General features: G+C 40.6%; 1 protein-coding gene across 4 annotated transcripts in view; it reads right to left on the bottom strand.

Annotated features, from left to right (window-relative positions):
• Positions 1–22,364, bottom strand: part of GMPS (guanosine monophosphate synthase) — a 70,631-nt gene extending 48,267 nt beyond the window's left edge. The window contains exons 1-2 of one of the 4 annotated variants that reach the window (XM_086391455.1): positions 22,104–22,364; positions 18,426–18,488 (exon numbers count right to left, since the gene is read on the bottom strand). In XM_086391455.1, the coding sequence (XP_086247581.1) occupies positions 18,426–18,488; positions 22,104–22,130 (90 nt within the window). In that variant the 5' untranslated portion in view covers positions 22,131–22,364. Of the gene's footprint in view, positions 1–18,425; positions 18,489–21,906 lie in introns of all 4 variants that reach the window. The other 3 variants (XM_086391475.1, XM_086391447.1, XM_086391466.1) reach the window with 3 other exon arrangements.
• Between the last annotated feature and the right edge of the window lie 499 nt (positions 22,365–22,863).

The following is a 22,863-nucleotide window of genomic DNA, read 5'->3' as shown; positions in this document are numbered from 1 at the left end:
TGTTCAAGCAAATGACATCAGAGATCACTGAGGAAACAATGAACCTTGCCTCATACTTCTCCACTTCAGCTATCAACTTGCTTATCTAGCATAGTTTCAACAACTCAGGGAAAAGCAAAAGGACACCAGTGATAAAAGGGAAAGTTCCTTTCCCTGAAGACCCTGAATCTATTTATTCTTACTTCACACAGAGTTACAGTTTGATCATTAAGCTCCCAAACCTTCCACCGACTAGAAAAAGCACCCTCAAGAGAAAAACAGCTCATTAATCACATCAATAGTAGAGACAAGCAAAATTCAACATCAGGAGACAGAAAAAACCTATTGTATCTATTTAAAAAATTGATTTAAAAGTAAATACAAAGGCTACCCCTTCGCAAGTGACCTGAAGTCATCATAATAAATATTCATGTTTTAAGATAGTAAGAAAACAGTATTAAGTAAAAACTAAATCATATTCAGTACCCTATTTTAGAATAAAGCAAAAGAATCTTGCAAATTCTTAGACAGCATCATTTTTGGATCTTCCTGAAGCTCCACATATCACTGACCAACCAGACAGCAAAGCCAAAACCCATGACATATATAACTAAATACCAAGTTATCCCCCAAGGTCCCCAAAATACAATCTGGTGAGAATGAACTACCACAGCCACAATCCCTGGTGTGAGGGAAGCACCATTAAAGAAAACAAGAAAAAGCCAAAATACCGACAGGTACAAGCTTAAAAAAAAGCAGGGAGCCAATTTAAAAATAGCAGCTGCGCTGGAAGGAGGGATGGCCACTCCAAAGGTGCAGAGCCAGCAGGAGAACGCACAGTAAGGCCTCCAGGAGAGAATGGTTTTAATTCCCATGAAGCTTTGAAACTAACAGAACTGGACTCCCTTGTGGGTCAGAGCTCATGCATGACAAGGAGCAACTGCTGGGATCAGAATCATAATTAAGTAGGATAAGGAAAACAGAAGTGCTCTAAGTGTTAGTCGCTCAGTCGCTCAGCCAACTCTTTTATGACGCCATGGACTGTAGCTCACCAGGTTCCTCTGTCCATGGAATTCTCCAGGCAAGAATACTTAGGTTGCCATTTCCTTCTCCAGGGGAATCTTCCTGACCCAGGGATTGAACCTGGGTCTCCTGCGTTGCAAGCAGATTCTTTACCATCTGAGCCACTCACCAGGGAAGCACCAAAAAAAACCAGAAAGGCCAGATAAAGCAGGGGGAGGAATCCATGCCAGGAATGCTTAGAAAACAAACGGCCATAATTTTAACAGAAGAAGGAGCTCTATCAAGTTGTAGAAGTTTAGAAAGGCAGTCTAAAATGCAAAAAGAAATGCTGGGACTTCCCTAGCGGTCCACAGGTTAGGATTCTGTGCTTCCACTGCAAAGGGCACAAGTTCAATCCCTGGTTGGGGAACTAAGATTACCACAAGATTACCACAGGTGGTCAAAAAAAGCAAGAAGCACACCTGATACTAACACAACATTGTTAATCACCTATACCCCAATATAAAATTTAAAAAATTAAACTGCAAGAAGTTAAATTAGAATGGAAGAAAAACAATAAGCAGAGAAGTTAAATCCCATACAAAGTTATTAAAAGTAAAAAAGGAAGTAAGGAATAGAATAATATCTTTAAAGAGAGCAAGAGAGAAAGGCAAACTCAAACGCCAGATCAAAACTGGAATGTGCTATTTCTAAATGAGACAAAAGGTATGCAAAGGATAAAAGAATATGAATAAAAATCAGACTAAAACCCAAAAGGATCAATCCCAAGACATACTCTTAACAATATTATTGGGCTTCATAGAAAAAAAAAATCTTGACTATTTTGGGTAAAAACGTAATTCAATCAACTACACATCTGTTATGTAGTTTTCTTGATATGTGTCTTATGTTACAATGAAAATTTTTTAAATAAAGCAAAAAAAGGGAAGTAACAGCCTATACCTATTCTTTTAGGTGTCTTACGTACTTTCTTACTCGTAATACATTTGTTTTACAGATGAAGAAAATGTCGGTTGCCTAGAGATAGGACTAAAATGTAAGCTTTTCCAACCCCAAAATAATTAGCACTGCAGAAGGAAAGTGGGTAAATAATCTTCAAAGTTATTTTATTCTTTAGTATTTTGGTACTTAAAAGGGTAAGCTTTATTATTTTAAAAAGCTTTCTTACATGAGTAAAATAATGTTCTGTTTGTGTCTGAGAAAAGTACTATTTTATAAATCATTTTTGAAACTGAATTTCATCAGTACTAAGTTTATTCAAGTTCAGTTCAGCTCAGTTCAGTCGCTCAGTCGTGTCCGACTCTTTGCAACCCCATGAACCGCAGCACGCCAGGCCTCCCTGTCCATCACCAACTCCCGGAGTTCACTCAAACTCACATCCATGTAGTCGGTGATGCCATCCAGCCATCTCATCCTTCGTCGTCCCCTTTTCCTCCTGCCCCCAATCCCTCCCAGCATCAGAGTCTTTTCCAGTGAGTCAACTCTTCGCACGAGGTGGCCAAAGTACTGGAGTTTCAGCTTTAGCATCATTCCTTCCAAAGAAATCCCAGGGCTGATCTCCTTCAGAATGGACTGGTTGGATCTCCTTGCAGTCCAAGGGACTCTCAAGAGCCTTCTCCAACACCACGGTTCAAAAGCATCAATTCTTTGGTGCTCAGCTTTCTTCACAGTCCAACTCTCACATCCATACATGACCACTGGAAAAACCATAGCCAAGTAGCTGTCTTTAAAAGGTCTTTCAAATTAGAACCCTTCAACTGTTAAAATTAGAAAGTTTTAGGGTTAAGAAAGATTTTAAAAACACTCACCAACACCTATTTTAGTGATCTGAGAATCTCAACTATTCAGAATAATCCTTTCATTACCAAAAGGCTAGTGGAAGTTTGAACACATTTATCTATCTAATCTCACCACACCTATAACTAAAAAAATAGTACAGTTTCTTGACAAAATTATCCAACATCTCAGGTATTCTGGATGAATCAACTTCACTAAAGATTTTTCTACAAGAGACCATCACCTCACTTACAATGCTCAATTACTTTGGAACCTACAACTTAAAGGGTTAAATCAAAGAGTCAGATTCTAGCTCTTGACTTCACCATATACTTGTTATACCCTCCTTTTATTTTGAAAAATTTTGAACCTACAAAATTTGAAAGTATGGTACAGTTAACAGCATCCTCCACCTAAATATAACATTAGTAACATTCTATCCCCTAAACAACTGGAAAGTAAATTGTAGATATTTCACTCTCCAAGCTATTTCTCACCATGTACCTCTTAGAAACAGAGACATTCTCCTACATAACTACAATACTATTTTCATATCCAAGAAATTTAACACTGATAGTATCTATATACAAATTCTCCCAAATGTCACAAATACTTTAAAGGATTTTTTAATTCCAGAACTCTTATCAAAGACCACACACTTCCCACAATTAACCTAATTATTCAGTTTTTTAAGATCTTTCATGACACTGTCATTTTTTAAATTTCAGATATTTCATTTTTTTAATTTTTAAATTCTTTTTGTAGAATGACCCATACCAGGATCTGCTTCCTACTTCATGATTAGATTCTAGAGAAACTTTTTTTTCTTGCAGCGAGTTTACATTGGTGATGATTTTACACTGCCTTCTCCTGATGTCATACAATGGCAAGGACACAGTGTCATTTTGTTCCATTATTGGTGATACTGACTTTGATCACTTGATTAACATGATTTTGCGATTAAAAGAAAAAAAATCTGATTCAAGTCTTCCCCCTGCTTAAAACCCTATAGTGACTCTCTCTTAGAATAAAGTTCAATAAGGTCCAAAATACAAGTCCTGTGAGGCCTTGGCCTACACTTAAGCCTAAACTGCTCTTTTAAACTCTCTACAGTCCCACATAGTAAGTATAACTGTCCTCTGAATCGATCTCAAATATGTCACTAAAAGAAATCAGACATCTCCGAAATCATGCTATATCTTAACATTTTCCATTTGCCCAGTGACAAAGCTGTCACTGCCACGGTGATAGTTACATATAAGCTGACATAAAATCCTCTAAAGAAAAGGGGATTCCAGGAATCTCTCAGGAAATTTGCCTTAGAGCAGAAAGATGTCCCAAGAGTTCAGAGAAAGAAATACAGGTGAGTCTGGCTGAAAGTCATCTAGAATAGACATGCTGGAGCTTGATGTAGCTCAAGTACATCATTTCTCTATGCAGTCTATGAGTTAAGATCCCTAGAAAGTGTAGTGATTCTTTATTTCTAGTGATATGACTGAGCAAGTGCAACCCCTTAACACTTCAGTCAGCAGAACATTTAAAAAGTGGTGCTGGGAAATCTGGTCAACCACTTGTAAAAGAATGAAACTAGAACACTTTCTAACACCATACACAAAAATAAACTCAAAATGGATTAAAGATCTAAACGTAAGACCAGAAACTATAAAACTCCTAGAGGAGAACATAGGCAAAACACTCTCTGACATACATCACAGCAGGATCCTCTATGACCCACCTCCCAGAATATTGGAAATAAAAGCAAAAATAAACAAATCAGACCTAATTAACCTTAAAAGCTTCTGCACATCAAAGGAAACTATTAGCAAAGTGAAAAGCAGCCTTCAGAATGGGAGAAAATAATAGCAAATGAAGCAACTGACAAACAACTAATCTCAAAAATATACAAGCAACTCCTACAGCTCAACTCCAGAAAAATAAATGACCCAATCAAAAAATGGGCCAAAGAACTAAATAGACATTTCTCCAAAGAAGACATACAGAGGGCTAACAAACACATGAAAAGATGCTCAACATCACTCATTATCAGAGAAATGCAAATCAAAACCACAATGAGGTACCATCTCACACCAGTCAGAATGGCTGCAATCCAAAAGTCTACAAATAATAAATGCTGGAGAGGGTGTGGAGAAAAGGGAACCCTCTTACACTGTTGGTGGGAACGCAAATTAGTACAGCCACTGTGGAGAACAGTGTGGAGATTCCTTAAAAAACTGGAAATAGAACTGCCTTATGATCCAGCAATCCCACTGCTGGGCATACACACTGAGGAAACCAGAAGGGAAAGAGACACGTGTACCCCAATGTTCATCGCAGCACTGTTTATAATAGCCAGGACATGGAAGCAACCTAGATGTCCATCAGCAGATGAATGGATAAGAAAGCTGTGGTACATATACACAATGGAGTATTACTCAGCCATTAAAAAGAATACATTTGAATCAGTTCTAATGAGGTGGATGAAACTGGAGCCTATTATACAGAGTGAAGTAAGCCAGAAAGAAAAACACCAATACAGTATACTAACGCATATATATGGAATTTAGAAAGATGGTAACAATAACCCTGTGTACGAGACAGCAAAAGAGACACTGATGTATAGAACAGTCTTATGGACTCTGTGGGAGAGGGAGAGGGTGGGAAGATTTGGGAGAATGGCATTGAAACATGTAAAATATCATGTATGAAACGAGTCGCCAGTTCAGGTTCGATGAACAATACTGGTTGCTTGGGGCTGGTGCACTGGGACGACCCAGAGGGATGGTATGGGGAGGGAGGAGGGAGGAGGGTTCAGGATGGGGAACACATGTATACCTGTGGCAGATTCATTTTGATATTTGGCAAAACTAATACAATTATGTAAAGTTTAAAAATAAAATAAAATTAAAAAAAAAAAAAAAAAACCATTTGAAGAAGGACTGAGTTCTGGTTATTATCTGAAAACTTCCATTGACATCTTCTGGTAAGAACAAGGAAGTACTAGCAAAAAAAAAAAGAATCCCAGAATGAGTTGTCAATGGTCTGGAAAAAAATCCCAGATGTAATTGAGTACTCACAAGAAATAATGAATCATCAAAATTCTTGATGGAACAAAAGATCTGTAGAAAAACAAGACCTGGACAACTCAAGTCAAAAAGTAATTGAGGAGTCAGGCTAAATGTGAAGAAAGTTCACACTGAATTGACTTATATGAAAACCAATTTATTTCATATAAATAGATATATAGATATCCTTTCTCTATACCTAAGTAGTATATGATTCTTCTAAAAAAGGCTAAGTCCAGGGACTTCACTGGTCATCCAGTAGTTAAGACTCAGCACTTCCACTGCAGGGGGCATGGGTTCAACCCTTGGTCGGGAAACTAAGATCCTACATGGCACATGCCACAGCCAAAAATAAAAATAAATAAAATTAAAAAAAAAAATTTAAAGTCTAAGTCAGGATAAGAATCCATTTTGCAATGCAGGGGATATGGGTTTGATCCCTGGTCGGGGAACTAAGATCCCACAAGCCACAGAGCAACTCAGCCCAAATGTCGAAACTAGAGATTCTGTGCACCACAGGAAGATCCTGTTTGCTGCAGCTAAGACCCGATGCAGCCAAATGAATAAATAATGTTTTTATTAAAAATAAGAGTAAATTAAAAGTCTAAGTCTCTGAAAAATATATATGCTGCTGCTGCTGCTAAGTCGCTTCACTCATGTCCGACTCTGTGCGACCCCATAGACGGCAGCCCACCAGGCTCCCCCATCCCTGGGATTCTCCAGGCAAGAACACTGGAGTGGGTTGCCATTTCCTTCTCCAATGCATGAAAGTGAAAAGTGAAAGTGAAGTCGCTCAGTCATGCCCGACTCTTAGCAACCCCATGGACTGCAGCCTACCAGGCTTCTCTGTCCATGGGATTTTCCATGCAAGAGTACTAGAGTGGGATGCCATTGCCTTCTCCAGAAAAAAATATATATGTATATATAAAATTCCAGGTGCAATCATTGAATACAAGTGACAATTACACCGTTGCTCATTTTACATAATAAATGTATAAAATGCCTTTAGGAAACAATGTCATACACCTAAGAAAAATCTAGAAGCCATGAACCATGCTTTGATGCAATAATACGCAACACTGTATGTACATTTGGTTGTTCAAGCAATGCTCACTTAGCATTGACTGTCTCATATTGCCTAAATTATGATCCCTAACTTTTGATCATTTTGATCACTCAATTTGTCTGTATTTATTTTTCTCCATCTTGTTTAATCTAAGTATGCAACCTATAGGCCTCCTCAACAAATATTTCAATAAATTACTATGTTTTAAAGTTTTCAGTGTTCACAACGTTTGTGAAATACAAGTCCCTAGTGACATATAGTGTTATCTTAGCCTTTTACTGCTCCTGGTTTGTTAATGAGCTCATACACTGAGGAAACACTTTTCCCTACTGATATTTCAAGCTAGTGGTTGTTCAACATTCCTACTTTGTTTCTACATGTTATCTGCGATCCTGCTACTATCATTTCCATATCACTTCTAATTTATTCTCCTTTACCGACCAATTTATAGTAATTCTGATTACAACTTGATCTTTTTTTGAATAAACTATGTCTCTTGACTTTTCAAAGTCATTCCAAATTCTCTTCTCCCCTATCTATAAATGTACTAATAGTTCCTTTCAAGTTCAAGCAAGCACCACCCCAGAGCATAATGAACACAGTCTGAATGTACTATCTAAATCAACAAATCAAAAAGCAGTTTAGTCTGGACTCAGGCTTCTCTGGTACCTCAGCTGGACAAGAGTCCGCGTGCAATGCAGAAGACCCTAGTTTGATTCCTGGGTCAGGAAGATCCACTGGAGAAGGGATAGGCTACCCACTCCAGTATTCTTGGGCTTCCCTGGCAGCTCGACTGGTAAAGAATCTGCCTGCAATGCAAGAGACCTGGGTTTGATCCCTGGGTTGGGAAGATCCCCTGGAGAAGGGAAAGGCTACCCACTCCAGTACTCTGACCTGGAGAATCCCATGGACTGTATGGTCCATGGGGCAGATACTACCACTAGCACCCACTTAAAAGACAGCAAACAGACCCCATAAACACAAACTCTATTCATGGAAGTTTCTGGAGAACTTAACTTCTTAGGTAAATATAGTTATAATGCCAAATATAGTTTAATGGGTTTAACTGAGACACATGATCACTGGGTAAGAAAGTAAACACACAACTGTTTATTATCTTTCTTTTCCAACTTCAGAGGAAATAAAATTTACTCCTATGTCACAATTGGTAATTCCAATTTTTAAATCTTTTTAAATCAACTATTTTCCCCTTGGATTTCAATGAAGTTTTTGCAGAAAGTTATAGCAATGTTATTTGGTTGACAAACAGCATTTATGTAGCCAGTTTTAAATTAATAAAACTTGGTACTGTTGGCTAAAATCAAAATACACTATTGTTTACCTCATGATTCTTTCAATCCTTAAGTTTTACCATAGCTACTTCTCCCATTTGATGATAAGCACTAGCCAACTGAGGAACAAAGGTATCTCTAGATAAACCTAAACCATTATTAATTAGCCCAAATCATCCTACTTCTAAAAGTCAGCAATTTACACAAACACACACAAACAACATTCAGTAACAACTGTTGTCATACCGTTAAAATATCAGAAGGAAAAGTTTTGAACCATGTTCAGTCTCATTATCTACTTAGTTACACTCCTCAAATTTTTTTTTTAAATGTTGACCTTTAGATTTCCTGACTAACTCTGTACTGAGATCTCTGACTTATGACTGAGATCTACTATTTTAACAAAAAAATACTTCTTTGAATGGTGACTCAAGTGTGCGTAGCCTGTTCACATGAACAAGAACCAAAGGCTCTTTGCAAAGAAACAACGATCTAGAATATAGATTTATATATCCAAACATCACTGTCCCTCTTCAGTTCATCTCCACATACTATCAGTATACTAAAGATGATCTCAGATAACAACACTTCCCATGCAGAGATGAAAGATAATCAAACAGCTACCTCTTCTTAAATATACCGAGTTTGTGAACAGACTCAATTTTGTCTCTAGTTACTACCTCTAAAATACTCTTAAGAAGTCACCTTAGCTTAGAAGAGATCTGTACATTTTTCCTAAGAAAAACTTTAAAGTTTAAACAGTAGAATGTCCTAATTTCAGTTATTTCGCACACAGACCATTTTTCAAGATGCAACTATTATACTTAATAAACCCAACCTCCTTTCTAATCCTGCCCTTTCTACTGTAGCATGAGCCTGAACTACTTTGTTGAAAATAATCCTGAGTTATTAGAACTTGAAAAACCTATGAACAAAACTGGTGAAAGTTAGGGAAGGAATCAAGCATGCCTTCTGCCTTTTTACTATCAACTTGGCCACAAGTAACCATTTAGCAGATGAAAGAAAGTTCTTTATACATAGTTCCAGAAAGAACAGAATTAGAATATCACCATTTTGTAATCTCTCATAAAATAATGACCTAAGCTACTGCAGTCTACAAACCACTGCTGGTTTGCAAACTGCCACCAGTTCATAAGAAATAGAGCAGTTCATTCATAAATTTTATATAAGCATTCATAAACATGTAACAACTTGACAGCAATTTTATTTCCTTGAATCTATAATAAAAATTTGGAGCCTTTATGGTCTACGTCTTAAGAGTTTTAAATATCATTTGTCTAAAAATTTATTCTATTTTACAAAGATAGCAGCCATGGCAAAACTGAAAACTTTCTTAAAAACTGGCTTTTTATTGCAGATCTATGAGGAGCACAGAACTAGATGTTGGCTATTAAAATCACTAAAGACTGATGAGAAATTTGACAATGGATGGGTAAGATGGCAACACTCTGATAAATCTTAACTACAAAAATAGAGACCAGACATACATGACTTTTTTTTTGTAATTAAGGTGTAGTTGATTTACAATGTTAATTTCTCCTATAAAGCAAAGTGATTCAGGTATATATATATTTTAAAAAGGATGTGTGTGTGTATATATATATTAATACATCATTTTTAACATTCTTTTCCATTATGGTTTATCATAGGATATTGAAAATATTTGTTTACCCATTCTGGATATAACATCTTACATCTGCTAACCCCAACCTCCCACAGCACCCCTCCCGCCAACCACTCCTCCTTGGCAATCTGTTCCCTATGTCTGTTCCCTCCTTGTCTGTTCCCTATGACTGTGAGTCTGTTTCTATTTCATAGATAGGCTCATTTGTGTCATATTTTACATTCCACAAATAAGTGATATCGTATGGTATTTTTCTCTGACTTACTTCACTTAGTATGATAATCTCTAGCTGCATCTATGCTGCTGCAAACAACACTTCTACATTCTTTTATGGTTAAGTAGTATTTCATTGTGTACATATAACCACATCTTTATCCTTTCATCTGTTGATGAAAATTTAGAGTGCTTCCATGTCTTGGTTATTGTAAACAGTGCTGCTATGAACACAGGGTCCATGTATCTTTTCATATTAGAGCTTCATCTGGATTTATGCCCAGGAATGGGGCTGCTGGATCATACGGTAATTCTATTTTTAGCAATATGAATAGCTGAGAAGAGAAGCTAAAGGCAAAGGAGAAAAGGAAAGAAATACCGATAAGAATGCATAGTTCCAAAGAACAGCAAGGAGAGATAAGAAAGGCTTCCACAGTGATCAACACAAAGAAATAGAGGAAAACAAAAGAATGGGAAAGACTAGAGATCTCTTCAAGAAAATTAGAGACACCAAGGGAACATTTCATGCCAAGATGGGCTCGATAAAGGACAGAAATGGTATGCCTCTAACATGCTTCTAACAGAATGCTTCTAATAGAAGCACAAGATATTAGGAGGTGACAAGAATACACAGAAAATCTATACAAAAAAGATCTTCATGGCCCAGATAACCACAATGGTGTGATCACTCACCTAGAGCCAAACATCCTAGAATATGAAGTCAAGTGGGACTTAGGAAGCATCACTATGAACAAAGCTAGTGGAGGTGATGGAATTCCAGTGGAGCTATTTCAAATCCTGAAAGATGATGCTGTGAAAGTGCTGCACTCAATATGCCAGCAAATTTGGAAAACTCAGCAGTGGCCACAGGACTGGAAAAGCTCAGTTTTCATTCCAATCCCAAAGAAGGGCAATGTCAAAGAATGCTCAAACTACTGCACAATTGTACTCATCTCACATGCTAGCAAAGTAATGCTCAAAATTCTCCAAGCCAGGCTTCAACAGTACATGAACCGTGAACCAGATGTTCAAGCTGGATTTAGAAAAGGCAGAGGAACCAGAGATCAAATTGCCAACATCCGTTGGATCATCAAAAAAGCAAGAGAGTTCCAGAAAAGACATCTACTTCTCTTTTATTGACTATGCCAAAGCCTTTGACTGTGTGGATCACAACAAACTGTGGCCAATTCTGAAAGAGATGGGAATACCAGAACACCTTATCTGCCTTCTGAGAAATCTATATGCAGGTCAAGAAGTAACAGTTAGAACTGGACATGGAACAACAGACTGGTTCCAAATTGGGAAAGAAGTATGTCAAGGCTGTATACTGTTACTCTGCCTATTTAACTTATATGCAAAGTACATCATGTGAAATGCCGGGCTGGATTAAGCACAAGCTGGAATCAAGACCGCCAGGAGAAATACCAATAACCTCAGATATGCAAATGACACCACCCTTATGGCAGAAAGCGAAGAAGAACTAAAGAGCCTCTTGATGAAAGTCAAAGAGGAGAGTGAAAAAGTTGGTTAAAAACTCAACATTCAAAAACTAAGATCATGGAATCCGGTCCCATCACTTTATGGCAAATAGATGGGGAAACAGTGCAAACAGTGGCAGACTTTATCTTCTTGGGCTCCAAAATCACTGCAGGTGGTGACTGCAGCCATGAAATTAAAGGACACTTGCTCCTTGGAAAAAAAGCTATGACCAACGTAGAGAGCACATTAAAAAGCAGAGACATTACTTTACCAACAAAGGTCTGTCTAGTCAAAGCTATGGTTTTCCTAGTGGTCATGTATGGATGTGAGAGTTGGACTATAAAGAAAGCTGAGCACCTAAGAATTGATGCTTTTGAACTGTGGTGTTGGAGAAGACTCTTGAGAGTCCATTGGACTGCAAGGAGATCCAACCAGTCCATCCTTAAGGAAATCAGCCCTGAATATTCATTGGAAGGAGTGATGCTGAAGCTGAAACTCTAATACTTTGGCCACCTGATGCGAAGAACTAACTCACTGGATAAACCCCTGATCCTGGGAAAGATCGAAGGCAGGAAGAGAAGGGGACGACAGAGGATGAGATGGTTGGATGGCATCACCTACTCAATGGACATGTATTTGAGCAAGCTCAGGGAGTTGGTGATCAACACAGAAGCCAGCATGCTACAGTCTGTGGGGTCACAAAGATTCGGACATGACTGAGCAACTGAACTGAACTGAATAATTAGCAATGTTGAACATCTTTTCACGTGCCTACTGGCCATTTCTTTGGAGAAATGTCTATTTAGGTCTTCTGCTCAATTTTCAACTGGGTGGGTTTTTTTTTTTTTTTTTTGCTGAGTTGTATGAGCTATTTGTATATTCTGGAAATTAAGCCTTTGTCAGTTGCATTGTTTGCAAATATTTTCTCCCATTCTGTAGGCTGTTTTTCGTTTTGTGTATGGTTTCCCTTGCTGCACAAAAACTTTTAAGTTTGACTAGATCCCATTAGTTTGTTATTATTTCTGTTGCTTTGGGAGACTGACTTAAGAAACCACTGATGGAATTTACAGATACATGCAACTCTTACTATGAGGCACTAAGTAAATATCTGTAGGAAAACTAACGTTTATAACTGCTGAGCCGAATGACGGGACATTATACTCTTTGCTCTGCTTGTGCATGTTTTTAAATTTTCCATATGCAACAGACTACACTGACCCCAGTTCTTCACTATTCCCTATAATCATGTCTTTTGTAGTGTCACTTTGCAGTCTGTCCCATTATAGGCAGAATATATTTCCATACTCTTGACACTGGGCTCAACCCTGACACCTGCTTTTGCCACTGTAATGAGGGCAGTGGTGACAATGTGCCAAACCTTAAGCCATCTTCATGTTTCCACTTGTTTCCTGTGCTTCTGTCATCATCATGAAAATGCTGTGAGCTACTTACTGGTCCAAGCAAAAGATGAGAGTAGTGGAGCTCAGCTGAGCTCACCCACAAACTCTTGAGCAAGAAGTAGGCATCACTTGTTTTTCTGAAAATGTTTCTAAATCAACCTAAAGCAAATTTTAAAAAACCATCTAACAGCAAAGCATTCATGGCAGGTTATGAATCAGTAGCAAATTATGATTCTGCTTTCCCTGGCCATTTATAGTAGAAATATGTAAGAATGTATGAGAAATTGTACAAGATGGTTATTATCATGCTTAGTTCTCTACGACCATGACTTCAAAATACATATTACACTGAATCTTTGCCTTTAGAGGTTAAAATAATTCCATACTTTTTTTTTGTAAGGGGGTAATGAATGAAGGAACTACATCAGGAAAGAGAAACCACTTAGAAGCACTATAAAATAACCTCTGGAAGGCCAAGCCTGGTGAACTCAAAGAGATACCAGACTAGACATAATAATATGTCTCACAGACAAATTGATAGAAGTTTTCTTTTATAATACTTGAAAACAATTTTCATATGAAAATAGTATACCAATGCCAAGGTTGCATTTTTAAAACACCCACTCTTGTTAAATCCACAATGCTTGAAATTCTATTTATTTTAATCAGCTTTACTATCCAATTATTTTTTATTTAAAATTCAAACTGTAGTACCAAATAAAGTAGTGATTCATTTCTATTGTTTTATGCTGCTGCTAAGTCGCTTCAGTCGTGTCCGACTCTGTGTGACCCCATAGACGGCAGCCCACCAGGCTCCCCCGTCCCTGGGATTCTCCAAGCAAGAACACTGGAGTGGGTTGCCATTTCCTTCTCCAGTGCGTGAAAGTGAAGTCGCTCAGTTGTGTCTGACTCTTGGTGACCCCATGGACCGCAGCCTACCAGGCTCCTCCGTCTATGGGATTTTCCAGGCAAGAGCACTGGAGTGGGTTGCCATTCCATCCTCCAGGGGATCTTCTGGACCCAGGGATTGAACCCACATCTTCTGCGGCTCCTGCACTGGCAGGCAGAATCTTTATCACTGAGCCACCAGGGAAGCCCAACAGTGGAGAGTCACAAATTAAAAAAAAATAAAGCTGGTACTTTACCTTATAGCAAACACAAAGATTAGCTCAAAATGGATCAAAAACCTAAATATAAAACTAAGTAAAGCTAAAATTATAAAACTTTTAAAAAGCATAGGCAATTTCACAAATCTTCATGATATTGAATTAAGAAGTATTTTTCAGATATGACAACAAAAGCACAGTGACAAAATTTTAAAAAAATAAGTAGTACTTCATCAAAATTAAAAGCTTTTATTCATCAGAAGACAGCATTAAGAAAGTGAAAAACAACCCAAAGAATTGCAGAAAATATCTGCAAATCATATTTCTGAAAAGATTTGTCACTAAAATAATGAATTCTTACAATTCAATAAAGACAAACAACCCACCTTCAAAATGGGCAAAAGAGCTAAACAGACATATCTTCCAAGAAAATATACAAATGGTCAAGAAGCACACACAAAAAATGTTCATAATCATCTGTCATTGCTGCTGCTGCTTCTAAGTTGCTTCAGTCGTGTCCGACTCTGTGCGACCCCACAGACAGCAGCTCAAGAGGCTCAAGAGGTACCTGGGATTCTCCAGGCAAGAACACTGGAGTGGGTTGCCTTTTCCTTCTCCAATGCATGAAAGTGAAAAGTGAAAGTGAAGTCGCTCAGTCGTGTCCGACTCTTATCGACCCCATGGACTGTAGCCTACCAGGCTCCTCTGTCCATGGGATTTTCCAGGCAAGAGTACTGAAGTGGGGTGCCACTGCCTTCTCCACATCTGTCATTAGGGAAATGCAAATCAAAACCACAAGGAAATACCACTTTATACTCACTATGATGGTTATAATCAAAGACATGTGTTGGCAAGGATTTGAAGAAACTGGAATCTCATATACTGCTGTCAGAATTGTAAAATACTGCAGCCACTTTGGAAAACAGTTTGACAGTTCACCGAAAGGTTAAACATAAAATTACCACAGCGCTCAGTCATGTTCCCACTCTTTGTGACCCTATGGACTATAGCCCACAAGGCTCCTCTGTCCATGACCCAGCAATTCTGCTTCTAGGTATACCCATGGAAATGAAGTTATTTTTATATAAAAACCTATACAGAAATATTCATAGCAACACTATCCATAACAGCAAAAGAATGTAGACAACCCAATGTCCATCCACCGATGAATGGATAAATAAAAGGTGCTATATCCATACAACGGAATACTGGAGGGACTTCCCTGTTGGCTCAGATGGTAAAGCGTCTGTCTACAATGCAGGAGACCTGGGTTCGATCCCTGGGTCGGGAAGATCCCCTGGAGAAGTAAATGGCAATCCACTCCAGTGCTATTGCCTGGAAAATCCCATGGACAGAGGAGCCTGGTAGGCTACAGTCCATGGGGTCGCAAAGAGTCGGACACGACTATATATCCATACAACGGAATATTATTTGCTAATAAAAAGGAATAAGGTAGTTATACATGGATGAACTTTGAAAGTATTATGCTAGGTCTCACAAGAGACCGCATATTCTAAGATTCTAGTCATATAAAATGTCCAAAGTAGGCAAATCTATAGAGACAGAAAATAGGTTAGTGGTTGCCCACAGTTGGGAGGGAGTGCTGTCACTTCAGTTGTGCCCGACTCTTTGCAACCCCATGGACTGTAGTTTGCCGGGCTCTTCTGTCCATGGGATTCTCCAGGCAAGAATACTGTAGTGGATTGCAATGCCCTCCTCCAGGGGATCTTCCTGACCCAGGGATCGAACTTGCATCTCTTATATAAGTCTCCTGCATTGGCAAGTGGATTCTTCACCACTAGCGCCACCTGGGAAACCCTGGGAGAGGCCGGGTAGAGGAAAATGAGGACCAATTGCTAAAGGGTACAGAATTTCTTCTGGGGATCATGAGAATGTTTTAAAATTGACTGTGGTGATGGTTGCACAAATCTGTGCATATACTAGTAACTATTGAATTGTGCTCTTTAAATGGAGTGAATTTTATGGTATATGAATCATATCTCAAGCTGTTGTACAGTAGAATCTACCTGGTAGATACAGATGCTGACTAAAATTTCTTTCAACTTGCTTGTTGTTTCGAAATTTTTCATGAAATGTTAAAGGAGGGAAAAAAAAAATCACAGCATAAAAATGTTTCACTTTTACCAGTAATACATAAAAACAATGATCTATCTACAATCATTGTATTCATCTAAGAGTCTCCCAAATTAGAGACTGTTCACTGAAAACTTGTCCAAAGCAGATTTTAGAATTTTGTAGTCCCTGGCTTACATTCACAATAACACTCAGAGGCTAAGAATTAGTTCTCCAAATTACAGACAAGGTGAGGGTGACTTAACTTTACATAAACCTCCATGCGTTTTGAGAATGAAAAAGGTTCTGTTCTCCAGTTGATGAACAAAAGAAATAGGGAATTTCACATGTGCAGGCAGTTTTAAAAGTTTGGAAAATGTCCTCTGTAAATGTTATGGCAGACTAGAACAGATTATTTTACCTTTTGGTCAGTTTCAACACTGCTGGTTCTCAAAGTTTAGAGTTAATTTTGGCACTCAATTTTTAACTTCAGAATAACTCTTAGAATAGGTACTAATTTAGAAAACAAAACTTTTAATGTATACACATTAGGCTTGAATTTTAGCCAAATTTTAAATACAGTCACTAGAGAAATCAAAATTCAAATTCAGGATGATGTACTCCGTCACTGAAGTGCCTATATGACCCAGTTTGCCCAGAACTGTCTTAATTTACACCTGTTATTCCAACGGCCGACCCAAGGCAACATATATCGCATGCCTTTCATTTTTAACATATTATTATGAATAATTGCATTAAGGTAAGATAGTATGGATTTATTATACTTCCACCTTCTGCCATGGCTTTGCCTGGTACTCTGTTGAAGTGCAGGTGCAGTGAAGAGTTCTCATTTTAACTTCTGGTTCATTCTAAAAGCCAACCACTGAGAACCAATCTCTCTTTCCTGACATGTTCCTGATAAAACGAAGTACAAAGTACACTTAGAACTTGGACACTGACAATTACTGGTAGCTAACTATCCAGCCATGCGTGCTGATAGAAGGAATGTCTGAAGCTGCTGTTCTGGCCAGCCACTTGGTGTACCTGCCAGGAGTACCACTGCCATTCCTCAGGTTGCAAAATGCACATGACCTCCAGGCCTCTATCAGCCGAGTCAGTGGGATATACAGCTGTTTGTGAAATACGTGTGGGAACGAGACTGTGTGTTCCTGTGCAAATGTACAGAGAGAGCAATCTGAACTTACACTATAGTAGTTTTGCCATTTATTTAATTGGATATACACAACACAACAAATTTTTTTTTGGATAATATTTTACAACAATTATTAGAAAGTTAAACGATTTTAGCACCTCCTTTTCTGTTCAAGTGCCCCAGTTTACACAAAAAGTATATGGTCACACTACTATAAACAAACACCTTATTCCCTATAAAGTTGTAGTGGACCATATTAGCGAGTCTATAAATCTAAATCGAACTACATAAAGTATCTCCTAGGTCCTCAAAACCATTAACCTGAAGGGATGGCAGGCAAGGGTCAGCCAACAAGAAAACCAACTAATACCACACTATTTCTATAGTAAAATTATTTTTTTAACCAATGTGATTCTTGAACAAATACAAAAAAAAAAAAAAAACTATTCCACAACAAGTAAGAATAGTCCACACCTAGAACTATATATGCGATCACAAAAGATTCTAAGTTCTATTAGTTCTTTGTTGGTTCACAAAGTGCTTCAAAATTACGTATTAACCCTGAGGACTTCCTTCACTTTGAGCATTTAAACAGAGTTTAGGTTAGAAGGAGGCATGAAAATAGTTTAAGCACCGTGCTGTGCTAGGTCACTTCAGCTGTGTCTGACTCTTTACAACCCTATGGACTGCAGCCTGCCAGGCTCCTCTGTCCATGGGGATTCACCAGGCAAGAACACTGGAGTGGATTACCAAGCCCTACTTCAGGGGATCTTCCCCACCCAGGGATAGAACCCTTGTCTCTTAAATCTCCTGCATTGGCAGGTGGGTTCTTTACCACTATCGCCACCTGGGAAGCCCTTAAGTACCCGTAACAAAGGAGAATTTCATCATTTTGGATATCAAATAATTATTCATTCCTTTCTCCAAACAGCACTGATTAATATATAATTCATTAAAGAGACTTAAAAAGTATCAAATACATTAGAATAAGTATAGGACAAATCTGTATTTTAAAAAAATTCTTAAAAGACAATTATTATCTGTAATTGACAAGTTGGCCCATGCTAAATTAAAGACAAAGTCATCTGAATTCCTGGAGGAATTTTAAAACCTTTCAAGTCTAAGAACAGAGAAACAATTAAAAAAAAAACAACCCACCATTCTTTTTGTCTGTAACAGCTTTTCTAGTCTAGGTGAATACCTTAACAGATGAGACGAAATCTGAAAAGGAAAAAAAAAAAAATCCACTTTGACCTTTGAAAAAAATGTACTATAGGGTGGGAAAGATCCCCTGGAGAAGAAATTGCAACTCCAGTATTCTCACCAGGAAAATCCCAAGGACAGAAGAGCCTGGTGGACTACAGTCCATAGGGTCGAAAAGTGTCAGTAGGACACAATTGAATGACTAAGCACAGCACAATAGGGTTACCTTTATAAAGGATAGTTGTTCAATTTTCAAAGTATCCCACATTTGCAAATTTTAAAATGCAAATTTAAATTTTCAACATTAGATATCACTGAAGATCCTATATAACATGCAGTTAACAATATTTATTTTTTTAAAAGCCTTTAATCCAAGTACAATATACCCTAGTCAACATCTCAGTGAAAGTAGTAGGGCAGATCCTACCTCTATTCCAACCAAATGAGTTTAAGGCTTAGGACTTCCCTGGTGGCACAGTGGATTAGAATCTACCTGCCAATGCATGGGTTTGAGCCCTTGTCCCGGAAGATCCCACAGGCAGCGAGCATCTAAGCCCATGCACCACAACTTCTAAGCCCATGTGCCACAACTAGTGAAGCCCAAGCACCTGGAGACTGTGCTTCGCAACAGGAGAAGCCACAATGAGAAGTCCATGCAGTGCAAGTTTGAGTGGCTGGACCCCTCTCACAAGGAGAGAAAGCCAGTACAAAAGCAATGAAGACTCTGAACAGCCAAAATAAAGTGTCTAAGGCTTAGATGGGACCAAAAGTGGAAAATCTGACAAGCAGCTCAAACAGCATTACTCTCACAATCTTGCCTTAATAATAGTGAAAAAAGTCATTAGTATTTGCTATATTCATATTTATCACTGAATGGTTGTAAAAAGTTTTTAAAGAAGAGCTGACTGCCTATGCTCTTGTTCATATAAGATCTTAACTAAATAATATTATGTCAGGTCTTTAAGGAAAAGAATACTCTCTGCCTTGGATGCTTAACCTAACCAGCCCTGAAGAAAAAAGAAAAGCCAGATTCTAATTCCAGCTGTTTTTTCAGCTTAGGAAGCTAGAAAACATGAAGATACTTTCCAGCTCTAAAATGATACTCTGTGGATAAAACTAATGAAAACAGTCCAAATACTTTTACAGAATTTAGGTAGGTCTCTCCCTAATGTCTATCAGGCAGAAATGTTATTTTAGAAAAAACCCTGAAAAACACTGAAATGTACAACAGGAATCAAAATCAGCTCTTTCCCCATTCTCATTTATCAACTAGGACTTACAGCTATCAGAGGCACAACAGATGTACAAAGTAAGCCTGGATCCAGTACTTGTATTTTATGCCAGAAAGCAAGCTGCTTCAGTGGTAAGCTATAGAAAATAGATGCCTACTTAGATTTCTGGGTGGACCATCAGAATATCATATTTAACCCACTTTACTATGCATATTCCCCCATATTTAAACATCTCTTTACCTGACATGTTCCTTATGATCAATGACATATCACTGTTTACAACACCATTTACAGAGATTTTTTCCCCCTCTTTAGGAGCGTATGAAATAATAATAGATTTGATGAAATGTTATTTTCCTGGATTGCTCCTCCTGAAAATGCTTTCAATTCGATTGACATCTAATTGTTAGCAAAGTTAAAAAAAAAAAAAAAAAAAAACCATGGTTAGCTTTCATGTGCTTTCAATGCCTGAGGTCCAGGTTGGATCCCTGATCTGGGAACTAACATCCCAGCCACGCAGCATGGCCAAAAAACCGAAAAGACACATGTTTGATTATACTACAAAACAACCTTGAAATAAAGGTAATCAGCGATTCACCGGAGTTTCAAATATATGAAACTGGTAAGATTCCCTGTAAAATTCCAGTTGAACGAAACAAAAACATACCAGCTAGAAAAAATAGTGTATGTTCTTCACACCTGAATCAAGTAATTTGGAAACTGAATCTTTAACTTTCTGCTGTCACTTAATTTTGGAAAATACTGTTTTCAAATCAACACATATTTTTCAAAGTCTGCAAATTAGGTTTGAATCCTAATAGTCATTTCCTTTTCCAGCACAAAGATGACTCTTTTCAACGATTTTACGACTCAAAATTAAAGAGAAGAAAAATGCTTTGTAAGTTAACTTGTGTACACGAAAGAGCTGTACGTTAAGATTTAGAGTAGCTTCTTTTAAAACCTTCAGAAAGAGTTCCAACTAGTCTGAGCATCAGTTTCCCCGGTTTAGAAGTTTATTAGATAGCTTATAATCTTTACTCATTTGTTCAACAAATAACTTTTTTGAATATTTACTAGAGACGAAGCAATTATTCACGGAGAGGGCTCAGATGTGACGAGGCACCATCTTTATAAGAGAATGCTGCCTGAAAAGGCACTATCTGACGTCTAAAATTCCACACACCTTGAATGAAACGTAGCCAGGCCCTAAACAGCGTATATAAGAGGCACACCTGGCTTAAGTCTAAATCCCGATTCAAAACCGCGCAGTTTCCCGCGGACAACATGGGCTGTGCGGGTCTGAAAGAACTCCGGGCCAACGAAAATTTTAACACAGAAGTGAAAGCGAAGGTGCTCAGTTCGGAAGCGAGACAAAAAGAGGGTCTAAAGAAAAAGTGAGTCGGAGGTGACGAGAAACGCAGCGGCGGCCCAAACTGCTCTCTCCACTCCGCACCTCGAGTTAACTTCCCCAGCACCCGGGACTCGGGACTTCCCCGACCCCAGGGCGCGGTGGCGGCGGCCGGCGTACGTGAGGGGGCTCCCAAGGCCCGGCGCCGGTCCCACCGCCAACCAATGTGCAAAATAAGGAGTGGGCGGGGCTGGACACAGGCTCCTTTCCTTGGGGAAGACTTGGGGGGGGGGGAGGGGAGGGGACGGCGTGAGCGACCCTCCCGCCACCGGATCCGACAGGGGGGGAGGGGGGCCGCTGACCGGCGAGGTGCGGGGAGGGGGTGGACGGTCACACGGCCTCACCCAGGGCCGGCCTCGCCGCGCCGGACCCCAAGGCCGACGTGGGGGAATTGGACTAGCCTCACCGAAGGCAGGCGGGAAACCGGGTGGCGGGAAGACGGAGGCCGGCCCAGCTCGAACGCCGCACGCGAGGCCCTGACCCTACCCCGCCTTCGGTGGGCCCGGAGAGCTCCACAAAAGGCTCCCCGGCTCCCGAAGGGACGGGGTGAGGGCTGAGGAAGCCCCCCTCACTCACACTCACACTCACACACACACACACTCACACACACACACACACACACCCGCTCGCCTCCCTACCCCCACCCTCGGGCCGCCCTCCGCGGGCTCGGCGCCCCACAGCAACGCCGGGGAGGCGGGGGCCAGCGGCTCGGCCGCGGAAAGCTGACGCCCTCCCCGACGCCCGGAGGTCGGCGGGCGCGGGAACCCCGACACGCAGACAAAAATCAACAAAGCACCTGCCGCTCCCGAGGAGAAAGCAAGCCACAGGCCCCGACCGCCCGCTCTCCGACACGCCGCTGCCCGGGCCGCAGGGTTGCGCTGGCGGGCTAGGGGGAGGAAGCAAGGAAGGGCCCCACGCGGTGACTCCCCGGCCCCGGAGCCTTGCCTCTGTCCGGAAGCGGTGAGGCAGGGGGCCCCCACGCCAGAGACTGACCTTGGAGTCTCCGTTGCACAGAGCCATCGGGGCTGGGGCCGCGGCGGCGGCGACCAGAGATAAGACGGGGCGGGAAAGGGCCGCGAGGGTCGACGCCACGGACCACGACTAAGAAGAAGGCCTGGTCGAGGAACGGGCGAGCAAGAGGCGCGGAGAGCAGCTAGCTGCCTGCGAAGCGCCGAGTAGAGCAGCAGCCGCGGAGCGCGGGCCCCAGCGCCGCGGGAGAGCAGACCAGCAGCGCGCACGCTGCCCCCGCCTCCTGCTTCCGCCCCGGCCGGCCACTGGGAGGAGCCAGAGCCCGTGTGGCTAGGCTGCCGAGCGGCGGACACCCGCAGCTGCCGCGGCAGCCACCGAATAAGCCCGCCTCTGGAGGAGGGGACTTCGGCGTCCGGCCCCGCCTCCAGATCAGTCCCCACCGCCGAGGCCCGCCTCCAGGAAAAGAAACCCACGATCTCCAGCCTGCCCGCCCAAAGGGAGGCGGGGCCTGCGGCTCATAGCCCCGCCCGCACCCCGCTCTGGCCCGCCCTTGGAAGGAGGAGCCGGCGGCAACTAGCTTAGCTGCCCCTGTCCCGCCTCCGCACCCCGCAGCCGGCTTGGCTTCGAGGGCGTGTGGCGCTTTACCCCACCCCCAGCCGCTAAAGCCGGCCTTGGATGGAAACCCAAGCCGCAGTCCGCTTGCTGTTTGCCTGCCGGCCTGCAGCCTTGGACGGCTGTGAAAAACTTGTGGCCCTGAGAAGGAGGCCTCCAGAGAAGCTGGGTC

Source organism: Bos grunniens, chromosome 1, assembly GCF_055505025.1.
Source record: "Bos grunniens cultivar Pamir isolate PY7600 chromosome 1, Bosgru_T2T1.0, whole genome shotgun sequence".
In the NCBI taxonomy this organism is placed as follows: domain Eukaryota; kingdom Metazoa; phylum Chordata; class Mammalia; order Artiodactyla; family Bovidae; genus Bos; species Bos grunniens.
Note: the sequence above shows the minus strand (reverse complement) of the source record. Positions and strands in the feature narration are given on the sequence as shown.